A 19,676-nucleotide genomic window follows, 5' to 3' on the forward strand; every position below is an offset into this window, starting at 1 on the left:
TCCTCTATTTGCCAACTAAGTACCTGGCACATAAGAGTTTATCAGTAGATATTTGCTGAATAAATATAAAACCCACCTTGGGCAGGGAGAAACAAAAGGAAAGTATTCCAAATGATACATAAGCATTACTTTTTTAGTGATGGAATTTCAGCAGGGTTATTTTAGTTTCAATTTTTCCCTGTTCTCTAAGATGTCTTTGAGCATACACAACTTGTATAATGGAAAAAGCAATTAGGAAGCAGTGCACTTTAAATGCATTAAGAATTTCCTGTACTTTAAAAACTTCTCTGTAGAGCTCTACAGTAGCTTGGGAGTAGACTTTGCTAAAAATTTAAATAAAGGAAGCAGATTTAAGTTATCTGAAGTGGGTAGGAAGTAAAAAAAAAAAAAAAGCACACTAAGGCTTTTTCCCCTGTAATTTAGTCAATGTACAAAACTAAACTTCCTCAAAGAACTTTCAATGTACTATTATTAAAGCCCCTAATACTCAACTTTTACAAACTTCTCAACCATAGTAACTGTTCTAGAAGCAAATGCCTGATTTAAAGTAATACTCTGACCATGCCCAAAATCATAAGAGGCCGTGAATGAACTCTCTGCTAATCTCTTGACAAAGGCTGAAGGTGAAAAACTAATCAGGTTTGCAATATATCAATCGTGACTTTTAAACTTCTGTTCAGAGTGATCAAATCCATCAGTGATCGGTTTCCAAGATTTAGCCATCACTAAATGCAGGTATTTGTAAGCCAAACATCCTAACTGATTTTCTCTTATTGAGAATTAAGAAGAATTAATACATACTCAAGTAGGAATTCAAGTGTTTTACATGCTAACTTATGATTAAAATATGAGTTCCAAAACTCAAGTCATAACTGCAGGTACAGTGGTTAAAAAGCATCAAAAACAATTATAACAGTGCACAAATAATATTTTTATCTAAATATTTAGTACTTTTTAATCTAAAATTTAAATTTTTAACATACGAAATGCTCTTTTCTATATAAATCAGGAAAATTATGTGACCTTAACAGTATATTAACAGCGACATTAACACACACACCAATTATGACTATGAACAGAATTTGCTGGTTGATCTAAAAACCTCAAATGTTTAAGGAAAACGTTTATGCTATGCAATGAAGCTAGCAAACTGTAGGACCATACAATATGATCACCGCTATAAAAACAAAAATCCAACACACAGAAATTAGACTGTTAGAAATCCTAACAATGCTTATCTGTAGATGAAGTGGCACATTCCAGGTAATTTATATTTCCTCTTTGCCCTCTAATTTACTAATTTTTATGAGAATGTATTACTTTTATAAAACTTTCTTGTAAGCCTTTGTCTGTGACTTAAGGAAGGTTGTAAAATCTATGGTGGAAATAAATGAAGCTTATAATTCAGATAACTAAGTCAAAATCAAATTAACAGGTAGCTCTAAAAAATGACTACCAAAACGTCCTTAAACAAAAAGGAAAACTGGTTTCCATGGTCATTAAACTACCATACAGAGTTTGAAAAGCTTTGTCTTGCTATCTCAAATATTTTACAACTTTATTAAAGCAGGTAGCTATATCTTCACTAATCTTTTCAACCTTCTTTACTGTACAGGAACAGTTAGTCAAAACATTAAGTATTTTGGAGAAACTTAATGCAAATAAGTTGTTGAACTATAAATAATGTCTCTTTTTATAAACAAAAGATACCAATAAATCAATGTAACCTATTTATCAATATCATTAAACTAGGAATATGGACACTAAATACCCAACAACTTTAAGAAACCACAGTGGCTATTAATGATCAAAGAATATAAATAAAGCAGCAAGTTTACACATTCAATATACATCCAAACATGCATTTTATTTGAAATAAAATATTTACAGAAAATATTTCAAGATATTTGCTGAAAAACTGACTTCTAACATTCTCCTTGCAACAACTAAATGAAGTACTCAAAGAGTAAGATCACAAGAAATATTTCTGATATAGACATGTTGGTAAATAGCAAAAGACAAGATAAAATTTTAATGAACTGGATGCCAATTTTCATAATAATCAGATATTAAAAGCACCACAAGCCCAAAAGAAAAGACATTAAAAACCCAAATTTCTGTGTTCAGCAACAGCAAAAGAATTATGCTTTGCAAAGGGTGCTAATGAAAGAAACCACAAAAAGGAAGGTGCTAAGATATTTTTTTTTAAAGGAAGTAGTAAACTTAATTTACTGCAGCATCAGCTCTCTTACAACATTTTAACAGAACAGTACAGGTCAGTGGTAGCCAAGAGAAATATAATGTGAACTATGCTGCAATTTTTCAATTTTAAATTTTCATGTAGCCGCACTTTAAAAAGAAAAAAAAAATTAATATTTATTTCCTCAATATACCCAAACGTTATCATTTTAATATGTAATCAATTTTTTAAATTGGAATATTTTAACTTTAAAAAAAAATACAAAGTCTTCAAAATCCAATGAGTCTTTTTTTATACACAGCCACCAGGGAAGCTCTTTTTTATACTCAGAATATATTAATTTGGATGCTAAATTTTCATCAGAAAAAGACTGAAAAAAAACACTAATTATTAAGTCAGTGCAAACGTCATTGCCATTTTTTGCATTGTTGAAATCTACCATTTGATATTGGAATACATTCTTAAATAAATGTGGTTATGTTATACATTATTTCAATGCATATTTCTCTTTTTGTTTTTGCGACAGACTTTTTACTTGCCATTTATTTTAGACTATGGAAATGATGTTAAACTAAAAGCGATTTCGAGCAATTTTCTTACTCAAGTTCAAAATAGGTCATAAAGCAGCAGAGACAACTCACAACATTAAGAACACATTTGGCCCAGGAACTGCTAACAAAAGTGCAGTACAGTGGTGGTTCAAGAAGTTTTGCAAAGGAAACGAGAGCCTTGGAGATGAGAAGCACAGTGGCTGGCCATGGGAAGTTGACAATGACCAATTAAGAGCTGTCATTGAAGCTGATCCTCTTACAACTACAAGAGAAGTTGCCCAAGAACTCAACCATTCTATGGCCATTCGGCATTTGAAGCAAATTGGAAAGATGCATTCTGAAGTGTCATCTTCTCTTATTCTACACAACAATGAACCATTTCTCAATTGGATTGTGACAAGTGACAAAAAGTGGATTGTATACGACAATCCATGATGACCAGCTCAGCGGCTGGACAAAGCAGCAGCTCCAAAGCACTTCCCAAAGCCAAACGTGCACCAAAAAAAGGTCGTGGTCACTGTTTGGTGGTCTGCTGCCTGACTGATCCACTATAGCTTTCTGATTCCTGGTGAAACCATAACATCTGAGACGTACGCTCAGGAAATTAATGAGATGCACTGAAAACTGCAACACCTATAGCCAACACTGGTCAACAGAAAAGGCCCAATTCTTCTCCACACCACCACCAACCGAACATGGCACAACCAACAACACTTCAAAAGTTGAATCACCTGGGCTACCATCCACCATATTAACCTGACCTCTTGCTAACCATACCACTTCTTCAACCATCTCAACAACTTTCTTCAGGCAAAACACTTCCACAACCAGCAGGAGGCAAAAAATGCTTTCCAAGAATTAACTGAATCCTGAAGTATGGATTTTTATGCTACAGTTCAGTTCAGTCGCCGTGTTCAGTTCGCTCAGCCATGTCCGACTCTCTGTGACCCCATGAACCGCAGCACACCAGGCCTCCCTGTCCATCACCAACTCCTCCAAACTCATGTCCATTGAGTCAGTGATGCCATCCAACCATCTCATCCTCTGTCGTCCCCTTCTCCTCCTGCCCTCAATCTTTCCCAGCATCAGGGTCTTTTCCAATGAGTCAGCTCTTTGCATCAGGTGGCCAAAGTACTGGAGTTTCAGCTTCAACATCTGTCCTTCCAATGAACACCCAGGACTGATCTCCTTCAGAATGGACTGGTTGGATCTCCTTGCCGACCAAGGGACTCTCAAGAGTCTTCTCCAACACCACAGTTCAAAAGCATCAATTGTTGGCACTCAGCTTTCTTTATAGTCCAACTCTCACATCCATACATGACTACTGGAAAAACCTTGACTAGATGGACTCTTGTTGGCAAAGTAATGTCTCTGCTTTTTAACATGCTAAGTTGGTCATAACTTTCCTTCCAAGGAGTAAGCATCTTTTAATTTCATGGCTGCAATCACCATCTGCAGTGATTTTGGAGCCCCCAAAAATAAAGTCTGCCACTGTTTCCCCATCTATTTGCCATGAAGTGATGGGACCAGATGCCATGATCTTAGTTTTCTAAATGTTGAGCTTTAAGCCAACTTTTTCACTCTCCTCTTTCACTTTCATCAAAAGGCTCTTTAGTTCTTCAATTTCTGCCATAAGGGTGATGTCATCTGCATATCTGAGGTTATTGATATTTCTCCTGGCAATCTTGATTCCAGCTTGTGCTTCATCCAGCCCAGTGTTTCTCATGATGTACTCTGCATAGAAGTTAAATAAGCAGGGTGACAACATACAGCCTTGACGTACTCCTTTTCCTATCTGGAACCAGTCTGTTGTTCCATGTCCAGTTCTAACTGTGGCTTCCTGACCTGCATACAGGTTTCTCAGGAGGCAGGTCAGGTGGTCTGGTATTCTCACCTCTTTCGGAATTTTCCACAGTTTATTGTGAGCCACACAGTCAAAGGCTTTGGCATAGTCAATAAAGCAGAAATAGGTGTTTTTCTGGAACTCTCTTGCTTTTTCGATGCAGATGTTGGCAATTTGATCTCTGGTTCCTCTGCTTTTCCTAAAACCAGCTTGAACATCTGGAAGTTCACAGTTCATGTATTGTTGAAGCCTGGCTTGGAGAATTTTGAACATTACTTTACTAGTGTGTGAGAGGAGTGCAATTCTGTGGCAGTTTGAGCATTCTTTGGCATTGTCTTTCTTTGGGACTGGAATGAAAACTGACCTTTTCAAGTCCTGTGGCCACTGCTGAGTTTTCCAAATTTGCTGGCATATTGAGTGCAGCACTTTCACAGCATCATCTTTCAGGATTTGAAAGAGCTCAACTGGAATTCCATCACCTCCACTAGCTTTGTTCATAGTGATGCTTCCTAAGGCCCACTTGACTTTGTATTCCAGGATGTCTGGCTCTAGGTGAGTGATCACACCATCATGATTATCTGGGTCGTGAAGATCTTTTTTGTACAGTTCTTCTCTGTATTCTTGCCACCTCTTCTTACTATCTTCTGCTTCTGTTAGGTGCATAACCATTTCTGTCCTTTATCGAGCCCATCTTTGCATGAAATGTTCCCTTGGTATCTCTGATTTTCTTGAAGAGATCTCTAGTCTTTCCCATTCTATTATTTTCCTCTGTTTCTTTGCACTGATTGCTGAGCAAGGCTTTCTTATCTCTCCTTGCTATTCTCTGGAACTCTGCATTCAAATGCGTATATTTTTCCTTTTCTCCTTTGCTTTTCACTTCTTTTCACAGCTATTTGTAAGGCCTCCACAGACAGCCATTTTGCTTTTTTGCATTTCTTTTTCCTGGGGATGGTCTTGATCCCTGCCTCCTGTACAATGTCACGAACCTCCGTCCACAGTTCATCAGGCACTCTATCAAATCTAGTCCCTTAGATCTATTTCTCACTTCCATTGTATAATCATAAGGGATTTGATTTAGGTCATACCTGAATGGTCTAGTGGTTTTCCCCACTTTATTCAATTGAAGTCTGAATTTGGCAATAAGGAGTTCATGATCTGAGCCACAGTCAGCTCCTGGTCTTGTTTTGTTTTTATGCTACAGGAATAAACTTACTTCTCACTGACAAAAACGTGCTGATTGTAATGGTTGCTATTTAGATTAATAAAGATGTGTTTGAGCCCAGTTATAATGACTTAAAATTCATGTCTGAAACTGCACCAACCTAATAGGAATTAATGTAATTAATTCCTAGTAGAAATTAAATACAGACATTATCTGTATTTATAGGAAATGATTATGAATGTGGTGAGGGAAAAACTCTCCTGGATTACTGAAATATTCTTAAAGCAAATTCATAGCAATTTATGTCACCTGTTTTACTGTAGGCTTAAAAAAAAAAAAAAAAAAAAGCTGTACCATATCCCCAAAAGCAGCAGTAGACAGAATATAAAAGGACAGAAAGTGAATTAATTTTCAAATAGCCTTGCTGGAGTGAGAAGGCTGCCTAAGGGACCTCCATCCAGAGGAGCCAAGAGACTGGCTATTCTGAACTCTGTTATTCTCAAATCCCTGACTCCAACTGTACAGTGTTCTTCACACCACCAACAAATGGTTCAGCTCTTTGGTCACCAACTGGGTGTCCTACTGATTCAACTCATTTCTGACACTAACTACATGGAGTCAGCAGGGACCCCTGCAGATGCTAAGTTCCACAACATTGCCTTCACTTCAGACACTAGCTTAGCTGCAAGTCCCAGGTTGCCACCTACACTTCTGACCAACCAATGAATCCAGGGTTTCCATGACCCCTTCCTCAGGTTTGAGAACTTGCCAGAGTGGCTCAGAGAACTCAGGAACCACCAAACACAAGAGATACACAGGGCAAGGTATAGCCTCTGAGGAGGGTCACACAGCTCCCATGCCCTCCCTCTACAGTGTACCACCCTCCTGGCACCTGGAAGTGGTCATGAACCCAGAAGCTCTCTAAACTCTGTGAATCAGGGGGTTTTGTGGAGGTTTTACTACTTAGGCATGGTTGAGTGAATCACTGGCCGTTGGTGAGTAGCTCAATCTCCAGCTCCTCTCCTCTTCCACTCCCAGAAGTTGAGGGTGGGAGAAGGGCTGAAAGCTCCAGCCCTCTAATTTTGGCATGGTCTTCCTGGTGACCAGCACCTACCCTGAAGCTATCTCTGAGCCAGTCAGTCAAGAGTCACCTCATTAGAACTAAAGATACTCCCATCCTCCTGAAACTTTCAAGGCTTTTAGGAGCTCTGTCAGGAATCAGGAACAAAGACCACATACGTATTTCTAGATTATGCCAATTCATACATACATTTAGGATAATAAGAAGCAAGTCTGTCACTCTCAGAAGTAGGATGTGTATATAAATGGAAAAGGGGAAAGCTAGAAAGAACTCTAGAACTGGAGATATGAATGTGAACTCATGGCTTTCAACAGACAGACAGATCTTACCAACACTATAGGGGTTTCCCAGGTGGCTCAGTGGTAAAGAACCCACCTACCAAGCAAGAGATTTGCATTCAATCCCTGGGTCAAGAAGATCCCCTAGAGAAGGAAATGGCAATCCACTCCAGTATTCTCGACTAAGAGTTGGAGGTGACCGCATGACTGCGGACACACCAGCACTGTAACCATCAATCTGTCTCTATTAGGTGGAAGTTTGATACATGGTGGCCACTAAAAATAATATCCCGTCTCAAAAATTTAAGTCTAAAACAGACGTTCAAGGGACTTCTCTGGTGATGCAGTGCTTAAGACTCCACACTTCCACTGCAAAGGCTGTGGGTTTGATACGAGGTTAGAAAACTAGAATCCAGCATATTGCTGGGAGCCACCAAAAAATTAAAAATAAACAAAAGTAATAAAAAATAAACAGACACTGTATATCATAACCAATGTAAGTAACTTAGGATACACCAGGAAGTTAATAAACACACCATCTCCCTCCTTATAGCATCTACTAATGTAAACTGGTTAAAAGGCTACTGAAATGGAGATTTACTTCATGAACTGAAAGTATAAAAGGTGTAAGTTGCTCAATAACAAATTGTAATTGCTAAACAGAACAAAAAAAATTCAATTCCACTATAACTCAAACTTCTTCCTAGTTTAACTGAAGTATTTTGCAGTGGAAAAAAACAAGGACTCAGATGCCATGTGATCTTAAACATGTTATTAAACCTGCGTTTGTTTCCTCAAATATAAAATGTTTAAAAATCTGCCTTGTACTATTCCTCTGAGAATTACAAATAATATGCTATGGGCATAAAACTATGCTTATCACCAAAAAAATCCTATTAGGTAAGTATTAGTAATTATTAATACTTCCAGATTAATTTAATTAGCAAGGAACACTCTTCAAAAAGACAAGGGCTTAAAGAAGTTATTTAGGCTTTTTGTTGTAGATACGTCCATTTCAACCACATTCTAAAAATAGTGTAATAATTAAGAATCTTTCTTGTAATAGTTTCATGTGAAATCTGCTTCCTCAGGTGACACACAAAGACAGTCATTTCAGAGATGCCCCACTAAAAAAGTCTGTATCACCAGATTAACACGCAAATGCAGCATTAATGCCAGAGACTAACTACAGAGAGAAACAAGCTGTTTTAAGAATCAGTATATCATGCCCAACAATTGAGAATTGTAGAAACTAGTTGACAAACAGCATATGAAGTATGAAAACCTATTTTGGATTGACTTAACTATCCATAAAGAATAACCAAAACTAAAACAGTAACTGCCTTAGAACAGACTTTTATCTGAGGCAGAGAAAGCAGACAAATTATTATATTTCAATGTTTTAACTTTTAAAGACCTTTCCCTGCTCATCTATCCATGTTCTCCAAGATCATGCCTTCTACTTACCCAATCTTTCTTGCCCCATATTTGTTCAAACTTGTTTAAAGAAATGGCCTACTCTTACCATCTCTACTTCTTAACCTCCCTTGTGCATGTGTGCTCAGTCACTTCATTCATGTCCAGCTCTTTGCAACCTCATGGACCATGCCCCACCAGGTTCCTCTCTCTGTTCATGGGATTTTCCCAGGCAAGAATACTGGAGTGGGTTGCCATGCCCTTCTTCCTCAGCCACTCTTTAAACTCACTGCAAGTCTTCCACTCCTCTGAAACTGTAAGATCACCAAATATATAGAGTGAATGTGACATAACATTAGTTACTGTTAATTCTGCATGTGTATGTGAATTTGTGGTAATGTCCTTTGTATATCTTTTCCAAAAAAGGAAATACTATTCTAGAATTTATTAATAGAATACAGCTTTTTAAATGTATAACTTCAGTTATAAAAGCATCACACTGTATAGTCTTTGTGCTATGAACTGTATCTCAATAAAACTATTGTTCTTTTTAAAGCATAACTTAACCCACATTTTTTCTGCCATGATAGAAATGTTCTATATGTGCCATCCAATATGGTAGCCACACATGGCTTTGATCACTTGAAATATGGCCAGTAAAACTGAAGAACTAAGTTTAAAGTTTTTGTTTCATTTTAATTAGTTTAAATTTAATGTTGAAGCTGAAACGCCAATACTTTGGCCACCTGATGCCAAGAGCTGACTCATCTGAAAAGACCCCGATGCTGGGAAAGATTGAGGGCAGGAGGAGAAGGGGACAACAGATGATGAGATGGTTGGATGGCATCACCGACTCAGTGGACATGAGTTTGGGTAAACCCTGGGAGATGGTGATGGACAGGGAGGCCAGGCGTGCTGCAGTTCATGGGGTCACAAAGAGTCGGACATGACTGAGCGACTGAACTGAACTGAAATTTAAATAGCCACATAAGGCTTTATGGATAAAGAACTTTATTGGACATTATCGGAGACTTAGAGATACGTATGTGCGCCCTGCCTTATGCAACCTCCCCTCTCATTTAGGTACCATCCAGAATATTGTAAATGACTTAACAGCAAAAAACAATAAACAATTTCAACAGCCTAAACTTATCTCCACACTTTTTTCCTACATTTCCTAACATCCACTCTCCACAACTACTACTATGCTAATTGAACTTCTCTGCTATATTCCTTCCTGGAAATTTTATTCTTTCTGTTCTGTTCTGCTGTTTTGTTTAGTCTCCCTGGGCTCCTTTTTCCTTTGCCCACCCTTTAATTATTGCTGTTTTGCCCTAGGCCCATTATTCTTCCCTGTCTTTTCCTCTGTTTCTCTTCATATATATCCTTTCCTTAGATAACTGCATTTACTTCCATTATTTCAGCTATGACTAATATAGACAGCCTCTATTTCTACCTCAGACCCATTCTTTTGCACTTCAGGAATGTATCCAGTGGCCTGGTTGAACTTCCTCCTGGAGGTATCACAAGCACCTCACACTCATCATGTTAACTGAATACACCTCCACACCCCTTCCCCTCAAAGGCTTCCCCTCCATTCTCTCCTATTCCCTCCCTCAGCTGACAGTACCATTTTCTATTCCCACCCTCTTGCCTGTGCCTCATTTTTCCTCCAAATTCCACTTCATCAATAAACCCTGCCCATTTTCTCTACTAAATATTTAAAAATTCCACTCCTCTTCTATTGTCTTAGTTCAGGCCCTAGAAATCTCACACTCACACATAAAACTAAACTCTACATGTTCGTACTCCTTAAATAATTCTCCACAATTAATTTTATACTTCTCTGCTTCAAATTCTCTCCACTGCCTACAGCCGAGTATTTGTGTGGGAAGGGTGTGTGGACAGTTCAAAGAGCATGTAAATATGATAATGTCTAGGAACTCTTTAGCATGTTAAAGAGATGTTATGTTGCATTTCCCAAGTCTACCATAACCGAGGATGAGTGACCAGTCCAAGCAGAGAGAAAATCCACAGAGATGAATATAGTCACCCCTCAAGGTCCTCAGGGAGCTGGTTCCAGGGACGCTCCCCAGCCTCCACCCAGGATGCACAAGTCCCGTCTATAAAATGGTGCATTACTTGCATTTAATCTATACATATATTCCGTATACTTTAAATAATCTCTAGCTCACTTATAATACCTAACACAATGTAAACGCTACATAAATAGTTGTAAACACAATATAATACACACAGTTGCCACAAGTGCAGAAAATTCAACTTTTGCTTTTTGGAACTTTCTGGTATTTCTCTCTTCCAGTATATTTTCCATCTACAATTAGTTGAATCTGTGAATGCGGAACCTGCAGATATGGAGAGTGACTGTACATCATGTTGTCTGGCTCAAAACCATTAGCCATGACGAGAATCCTATCATTACCTCAAACAACTTCTGTCAACTAATAGAGACAATGTGCACAACAGTAATGATGTGCTTCACTATTTCATTTCACTTCTCACTGTTTGGTTTATATATTAGTGCTCGATTAACTCAACACCATTCACCAGGTACCTAATGACCAAAACACATCATCTGTGTCTGAGAAACTACAACCTAGCAGCTCAAAAGGCATCTACAAAAACAGTGGATTTTTTTAACTAACCTGAATATGATTATACCAACCAGATTTCCAAACATTTTCTTAAATTATTCTTAAAATCTTAATTTCTTAATATTTCTTAAATTTCAGGGAAAACTGTATTTGCTTGTGATGACAAAGCTTATCTGACGATTCTTTTCTAAAAATCATTAAGCACATTAACTTAGCACAGCACATTTAATATGTCAAACTTAACAATGCCAAGACTCAAGTCAGAACATCAAAAACTGAATTCTTTATGAAAGCCCACTCGAAAAGCTAAATTAATACAAATTAAGGTAGAGATAGTCTACAATGAAGTCAACCACAAAACCAAGCAAATACTAAAGTTTCTTCTCTCCTGAAGAACATATCAATAACCAATCTTTTTAGAGCCACACACAAAATTAAGCCTGCCAGTTGTCAAAGGCATAATCCTCTTCCAAACAAAAACACTCTTAAGAAAAGCTTCTGGCAATTTCTTTCAGTCCAAAAACTGTTAAGTCTAAAAGCTGTCTTAAGATTTAATAAAACCCTTAAACTCAACTTAAGAATTAATAAAACCCTTAAACTGAACAAAATGCTCCTAAAACCCAACTACGAAGTTTAAAATAATTAATCTGTAACAAGTGATAATTAATAGCCTTCGAAATGGATTTTTCTCTGAAGTATCATACTTTACATTTTTCAGAGTACCTTCACATAGTATTTCAGTTGCTCCTCAGCAATCCTGTGAAGTCAATAAGACATGTTACTAAAAATCAGTCTTACAGAGTTAAGTTCCTTACTCAGGGTCAGATAATTAGGTAACACAGAATCCAAGTTATCTGCCTCAGAGCTGGTTTCTGCTATATGTGTTGTATTATACCAGAGTGAAATCTCAAAATACAAGATTAGAGAATCTGCTGTGGACCAATGAGGCAAGGAATATGGATGAAAAAACCCGGAGATCTACAGCTATTTCTAACTTGGTAACAGAAAAAATTTAATACTTACCAAAGTATATGGAGCATCTACTTACGTCTTCAAAGAGCTCAAAGACTAATGGAATAGACAAAGAATGTAAATGATTTTTAATCAATGTGAAGAAAGAATGATCCCAAGAGCAAAGATAAAGATCTCAGCCAATTCTGGAAACTAGTCATTCAGAAAGACTGACATTTGGGAGCAACAAGTTATGAAATTAACAAGAGGAAGTTAGGCAGAGGACAGGTAAAGCTAAGGGATGTGAAAACACTGATGACACCATGTTCAATTCCAACATTTCTCCTGTAAGAATGGTAGCAACAGTATGGAGGTTTGCTATATTTTTCAAGAATAAATGTAAACAAATCAAAATTTTCATCAGTACCCTCAAAAAGGTAGCCTAGAAAAAAGATGCTGCATCATCACAGTTAATATATATATGTGCCACGCTCGGTGCTAAAAGTTTTTTATATACCCTAATTCATTTAATCATCACAACAACTCTGTAAAATAGGCACTCATTACATTTCACTTTACAGGTAAGGAACTAACAAAGAAGTTTACCCAAGGTTACACAATCATTAGCTGAGCCAGGATTTGAATGGAAAGTCAGGCATTTTAGTTCTTAATAACTGTGTTATGCTGCAGAAAAAGAGTGCCTTTTCCAAATCCAAGTGCAGGTCATGCTAAGTCTCACCTAATCCTGCACTCTTGATTTTTAATACAGGACCAAAAAAAATATAAAATGCGAACAATAAGTAAATATAAAGAACTGGCATAGCAAAACCTAGTAACCAATTACTGTGAATTTTTCACAGTATATGAACATTTTCAGAAATTATAATTTGAACATAACCATTCTTGCAGTTTTTACAGCTTTATCTAAAATACTAACTTATCAGGAAACACAAATAACACACTTGATTACTGAAATCAAGCTGATTTCTGAAAATGAGAGCCCAGTTTTAGCTGAATGTTTCCACAGGAATTAACCAAGATGACTCTAAATGACCAGGATCTTGCACTAGAATCTGAATGTCAAGAAATGAACTCAGTCACCAGGCAACAATAGATTCCCAGTTTGATTTACACAAAAACAATCTCTCTTTCCAAGTTCTTACACTACAAACAATTGTAATACTAAAGATCTGAAAAAAGGTAAGAAAAATGGAAAACATTTAAGCCCCTAAGACAAAGAACTATATTTAAAAAAAAAAAAAAAAATCAACCTAAATATAATCTTTGTCCTGTACAAAGGTTATTTCTTCAAACAACAAGTCTACATATATTTTAAATTAACTCTTACCTAGCCAAAATTATTCTGTCTTTAATTATTATTCTGTCCTGTTGAGAAGGGACAAAGGATTACTTCAAACAAGTCACCATTCTTTAATTTGCACAGCAGCTACCCTTGAGCTACCTGAATTTTGGCCCATACGCCAACAAATCAGTGGCTCTGAAAATTTAAAAGCAAAAACACTCCGAAAACTATTCTCTGAAATTAAGTTTCTGAGACTAAAAGTTAGTACAGATTCCTAAAAACCAAGGAATGTGGCACAAATTTAAAACATTAAGGTAAGAAAAATCCTCACTATTCAAAACGGGAATAACAGTTCAATGAATTAAGAACAAAGAATAAGCTATGGTTTCTTAATCACAGAACCACAACAAATTTCTACACCATCAAAAAACTTTTCATAAAACATTGATATCATATACTCATGATGAGACATGAGCCTTAACTTGCTAAAAGCCAGAAAAAAGCATACACTAAGTATTTTGGAGTTTAATCAAAATTTATGATTTGACTTTGCCTTTCAGGCAGATCTGGAAACAATCTTATCAATATATTCAGTGAACTCTGTATTTAGAAGCAGCATGGGCAGAAAAGTGCTTAAAGTAAATGAATCGCAGTGTATAATTATGTTTTATCAAAGCAATTATGCTATGTTTCTTTAAAACAAAAACAAATCCTCCCTAAAAAAGGCAATGTAAATTCTGTAAAGTCCGGCAGTAACAACATTTTCTGATGAAGCCAAAAGACCTGCCTAGTAAAACCAGGTAAGGAAATATGCATCTTAATGGATCTCAGTTATCACTTAAGATCCTGTAGTATCCAAGTACTACCCACATATTAAGAGTCAGTATTTGTTTTAATAGATAACTATGCATATTGTGACTCTAAAAATAGGCTTGATGGAAACAAATTTGACTCACATACCACATCCATCCATCCTTCATCCCCAAAAGCCTATTTATTTCTCCATTTGAAGTGATAAAATCGCTACCCATATCATAAGTCTGGAATCTGCCAGGGTTACAGGATCAGATTTCTCCAAAAATCTGACAGTAACTCCCACATCAATAACAGAACTGCTTCATTTGAGATTTACTAATTAACCATCTACTAGACTACAAATGCTTTAACATTTCTCAAATTATTAGATCCTAACCAGTTAATTTTATTCCTTATCAACCCAAGCAAGTCATTTACAAATAAGTTACTCTACTTCAGGTTCTTCATTTATCAAATACGAAGCTGGGCAGAATAGACTAAGATTTCTTCCAGTTTTAATACATGACATTTTTAACTCAACAACACAATATTTCTCCAGTCTTCCTACAGAAAAATTTGTAGTAAGTATACATTTAGTGAAAAAGTTTTATTTTTTCCCCAATGATTTAGTAATCCTTTGGCTTGTCCTTTAGTTTAGATCCAAAGACAATAACTCAAACACTAACCTACTGAGTAGGTTAGTCAGTCAAGTGTTTCGGCCAAAACATCATAAATACTGTCCAACTACTGCCATAAAGGATCTTGGGACTAAGATAATCACATTTTAAAAACAAAAATGCAAAAGTGTCAAAGTAGGATCATATAAGGAAGGTTCCAAAGCAGGGTACCACTCAAATGCATTTTCATTTGGTTCTCCAGCCAAATTCCAAACTAGCATAAAAATAATATGGCACTGTTATACATAGAGAGAAGATATTCTTTTGTTTAACCATGACCATGCCTAGAGAACAAAAATCAAAAATTCATGAGTTCTAGAAAAAAAAATGAGCTTAGACAAAATTGTGACATTAGACAAATTGAGGTTTTTTCCCCCACTGTATCATTAGTTTCAAGATAATAAACTATCTGAAGATTCCAGGTGACAAAAAAAAAAAACATACATTCTGAGAAGTCTTAAAAGTTAAAAATTGAATCTAACAAAATTAATCCATAAAGTGCTCAACACTTACTTGGGTCTAGTCTTGAGAGTAAGGTAACAAATTGAGGGGAAAAAATTATTAAAAAGCACCTATTCAAATATGAAACAATAAAAGAATACAATGCAGGATCAGTAGCAATAAGCATCTTAGGTATTAAAAAAGCAACAGGTGTTTGTTTGCTTGTAACTAATACTCTGCCTGTAAACCAAAACAAATCAGATCAAAGTTTCTGAGTAAGAATGACCAAGGAATAAAGTTATAACTTGACAATTAAAAAAAAAAAAGAGGTCTACCACCTTCCCAACTCTAAAACACTACAAAATTGAGTAGTTTTTATTTCACAATGCCTTTAGAAGTTCTGTATGACTAACTATAAAATTTAAGAAATTATATTCCTAAAAAATATGTCAGCTTTTTAAGTTTACTTCCTTCCACATGTTAATTTTCCTTCACACTTGATATGACCTTGGTCATTTGGAAGGTGACATTCAAAAGGTTAAATGTTAACATATTGGGTCACGGATAATAGATAAATTCCTAGATCACTCAGGTACTTTCATATCCTATTTCAGCTTGGTTCATTTCCTTTGCCAGAAGAATATGGATACTGGCATTTTTCACGTATGTCAGTGGTTTTTTTATTCAGTTCAACTCCGCTTCTTCCAATAACCTATGTGAACACACATAGGTGAGGACAACTTCAGTCAAACTGCTACAGATCAAGCAACAAGTAGCCCAAACCCCGTTATAACCTTGTCAACCAGGATGACACACCATTATTTACACCATGAAAACCTCCTAGAGGTTAAAAATGAAGCCTTTGTCACTCATTTGTACCCTTGAGAAAGTTCACCTTAAAAATCTTTTACAAGATTAAAACAATGATAATGACATTACAACTCTCAAAGCACAATTTACATAAGCTCCTGTATTACCCACAGAACAGCGAGTGGGCTAAAGACACACTAGTTTTAATAACAACGTCTGCTCACGGTTATCAAAACTTGCTTAAACATCATCAGGTGGAACGATATCAAACACCCAACTGTAACTTTCTAATCTCAAACTATCCAGTGAAGGAAGCCTTTTTTAGTTTATTAGATGCCGGTGCGACCACCAACTAAGATTCGTCGAAAAGAAGGTCATTCGTGAGCAAGGTCGTTCTTAATTTAAGAAGACCGCCTGTTCTCAGGAATGGAAACACGCATCTAACACACCAGCAGCTCATCACTGCAGACCTCTGATGAACACAAGGCAAGAGGACTGTACTTTCCGAACTCAAAAACTTCCCCGCTCATTTCGTTTCCTGCCAGACACTAAAACAATGACGAGGAGGCAACGCGCTGGTATCCGGATGACTTTCACCACTCCTTCCCTAGGAGCGAATCTCTGGCTACAAATACTAACGCCTCACCTGTGCCAACACCCCAAATCCTGGTGACTCTTTCGAAAGTTGGCCTCCCCCCGCTCGCAGCGAACAGTTAAGAGGAAGACACGTAAAGGGAAAATTCGGCCAAGTGGCCGAGCCAAATGTGGGACCCACAGCACTGTAAGAGAAAGAAGGTGGGGTATACCTGCAGCTCACACCAGGCGACCTCCACGGTGGTCTCGGTGTCCAGACCCTTGTAGACCGTCTTAAAGGAGCCCCTGCCAATCTCGATGTCAAACTTGAGAAAGCGGCCGTCGTTGGACATGCCCACGGCCTTGGTCTCCAGCTCCTCGATGTCATCCTGCTGCTGGCTCCGTTCCTCCTGGGGCTCCTTGGCGCTGCCGCCGCCGCTGCCACTTCTCGACGTCGGAGGCTCCTCTCGGCTCCCCGCGGGGCCGGGCTGGACAGCCTGGCGGTCTCTACCCGCGCTGCTCGGGGCCGAAGAGGTGGCCGGGCCCGCGGCGACCGGCTCCTCAGGGGCGGCGGCGGCGGGGGCGGGCGGCTGCTGGGCCACCTGGGCGGCAGCGGCGGGGATCAGGGTCTCCTCGCGCGGGGGTTCCGGGGGGCTCCGCTGCGGGACCACGGCAGCCGCGCCGGGCTGAGGCAGCGGCAGAGGGAGGCCGGGCAGCTCCAGGGCCGTAGCGTTGGAGTCGCAGATGACGCTGCGGCGGAAGAAGCGGTGCTCCGTGGTGGTGGTCGCGGCCGCCCCCCGGCTGTCCTTGTCCATGGTATGGCGGCGACGCCGGTACTCCTCCGTCCGGCCGGCTGCGGCGTCGGCCGCTGCGGCGCCCAGTTTCTCCCCCACCGAGGAGTCCGAGCTGGAGCCATTCTTGGGGGCAGGCGCCGGGGGCGAGAGGAACAGCGAGCCCGGCGCGCTGCTCTGCTGGTCGGCGGCGCCGCCAGACATGGTGGGAGCGGGAGCGAGGCGGGGTGCTCGAGTTCGCGGAAGAAGGGGGCCGGCCCGGGGCGGCGGGGCGACGGCCCCTCACTCAGCACTGACTCGGCGGCCCGAGCGGGAGGCGGGCCCGCGGGCCCGGCTGCGGCGGCCGCTGCGGCTCTCGAGGCGCGCTTGTCGGGGGCGGCGGCGGGGCGGAGGCACGGGGGCTGGCGCCTCACGGCCCGCACCCATCGTGCGGCGAGCGGCGGACGGGCGGGCTGGAGCGCGGGGGGCGCGCGGTCATGGGGGCGGCGCGGCGGCCCGCACCGAGTCAAGGAGGCGGCGGCCGGCTCTCCACCGCTGCGGCCCGGGGCGGGCTGGACCCCCCAGCTGCTGCCGCTCGGCGCGGAGGCGGACGAGGCCGCGATAGGGCTCGCGGCCAGGCAGGCGGCCGCTCCTCCTCCCCGCCCTGCTGGACGGCCTCAGAGGCCGCCCATTGCCAGACGCGAGGGGCCGAAGCGCGACACGGAGGAGCGGCCCCCGGCCCCGGGCCTCACCGCCCGCCCCGGGCCGGGCGGACCCCTTCCTCTCCGGGCCGGGGCCGGGGGCTGACGGAGGGAGAGCCGGTGTGGGAGGGCCCGAGCCCGGTGCTCCTCCGGGCCGAGGAGGGCCGGGAGAAGTAAGGGCAGTCACCCGGTCGGGCGCCTTCTGTCACGGAGATGAGTGCAGAGAGGCCGCGGAAGAAGAGCCGCGTCCGCCGGCGAAACTCCGCGCTAAATGGCGCCGGGAATCTGAAGCCTCCACACAGCCCGCTCGGGCCCCGCCCCCCGCCGCCCGGGGCGCCCCACCCCCACTCCGCTCGCGGGGCTCTCGCGCAGGCTGTCTTGCCCCGAGACGCTCTGGGACTTGTAGTTGACACCTTGAGGAATGAACGTGACAGAGCAGGAAGACGCCTACGACTCCCGTGATGCCCTGCGGTGGCTTAGCCTGAGGCCCCACGGGAGCTGTAGTTCCCTTTGAAACCGCCTCTTCTGGAAGGCGGATGGGAGCGTCACCGTGGGTCGCTAAGCCTCATCCTTTAGTGGGCGCTAGCTAGGAAAAGCATGACTTGGGCATTAATTGTGGAAGAAGGGAAGAGAAAACAGGAGAAGGACTCAGGAAGAGGGGAGAGGCTCCCACCATGCTGTGCTGAGGAGAGAACAGGCTCTTGGGATTGCCATGGATGGAAAACGAGCTGCTGTTCCTATTTAAATACGGTGGCGCGACCGGAGCGTGGGCGGAGAGCCGGGAGGAGCCGGACCCCTAGGCTCGGGCCACAGACTTTGTGCATAACACTGATTGGCTGGGGGAGGGGGGAAGCTCCCTTCCATGGCACTTAAGGCCGCATCCTGGGCTTCAAGCCCAGGACAGATCCTCTGACTCGCAGAGACGGGCCGCCCCACTGCAGTCAAGGGTCACAGCGAACTCCGCCCGGAAAAAGCGCACAGCGCGCGGGAGGGGGTGGATTCGAGAAGAAACGAGGTCTAAGTATTTTTGCGGCTTTTACCACAAACTTGAAGGAGCTGAGTTGACTTGGATGAAACTTAATGTGCTCCTGTCTCTCTTGGTGCTTAGTAAAAACAGCCTCCCTCTTCCTTTAGAGGTGCCTGAGTGTGCCCGTGTGATCGACACCCCGGCTTTGGACGTGCGGCTTTCTCGAAAGCATCCTCGGGCTCCCTGGACCCCTTGCTCCGAGCAGCCGCCACTCAAGATGGTGCAGGTGATGAGCACCAGGGGGCACCCGACGGAGCAGGAAGCCGGACCCAGACGGCGGTTGAAAGTCTTAAGCCCAACGGTAGGAGCGGGAAGCGCTGAAACGTGCGCAACCGCTCCGAGCGCGCGTGCGCTCCGCCAGGGCTCCGGCCCCGGCCCCGGCCCCGGCCCCGCGCCCGCGGCTGACCGGCTCCGGAGCGCACGGGCCGTGCGGCCGCACTGGAAGAGCAGCGGTTGGAAGCAGCCGGATGGAAGATTGGTTT

The 19,676-nt window shown here is 41.4% G+C and overlaps 1 protein-coding gene across 22 annotated transcripts in view; it reads right to left on the bottom strand.

Annotated features, from left to right (window-relative positions):
* WNK1 (WNK lysine deficient protein kinase 1) overlaps nucleotides 1–18,349 on the bottom strand; it is a 130,056-nt gene extending 111,707 nt beyond the window's left edge. For all 22 annotated transcript variants that reach the window (XM_044940945.1, XM_044940943.1, XM_025282992.2 and 19 more), the window contains exon 1: nucleotides 16,930–18,349. In XM_044940945.1, the coding sequence (XP_044796880.1) occupies nucleotides 16,930–17,691 (762 nt within the window). In that variant the 5' untranslated portion in view covers nucleotides 17,692–18,349. The remainder of the gene's footprint in view (nucleotides 1–16,929) is intronic.
* Between the last annotated feature and the right edge of the window lie 1,327 nt (nucleotides 18,350–19,676).

This window comes from Bubalus bubalis, chromosome 4 (assembly GCF_019923935.1).
Source record: "Bubalus bubalis isolate 160015118507 breed Murrah chromosome 4, NDDB_SH_1, whole genome shotgun sequence".
NCBI classification, from domain to species: Eukaryota; Metazoa; Chordata; class Mammalia; order Artiodactyla; family Bovidae; genus Bubalus; species Bubalus bubalis.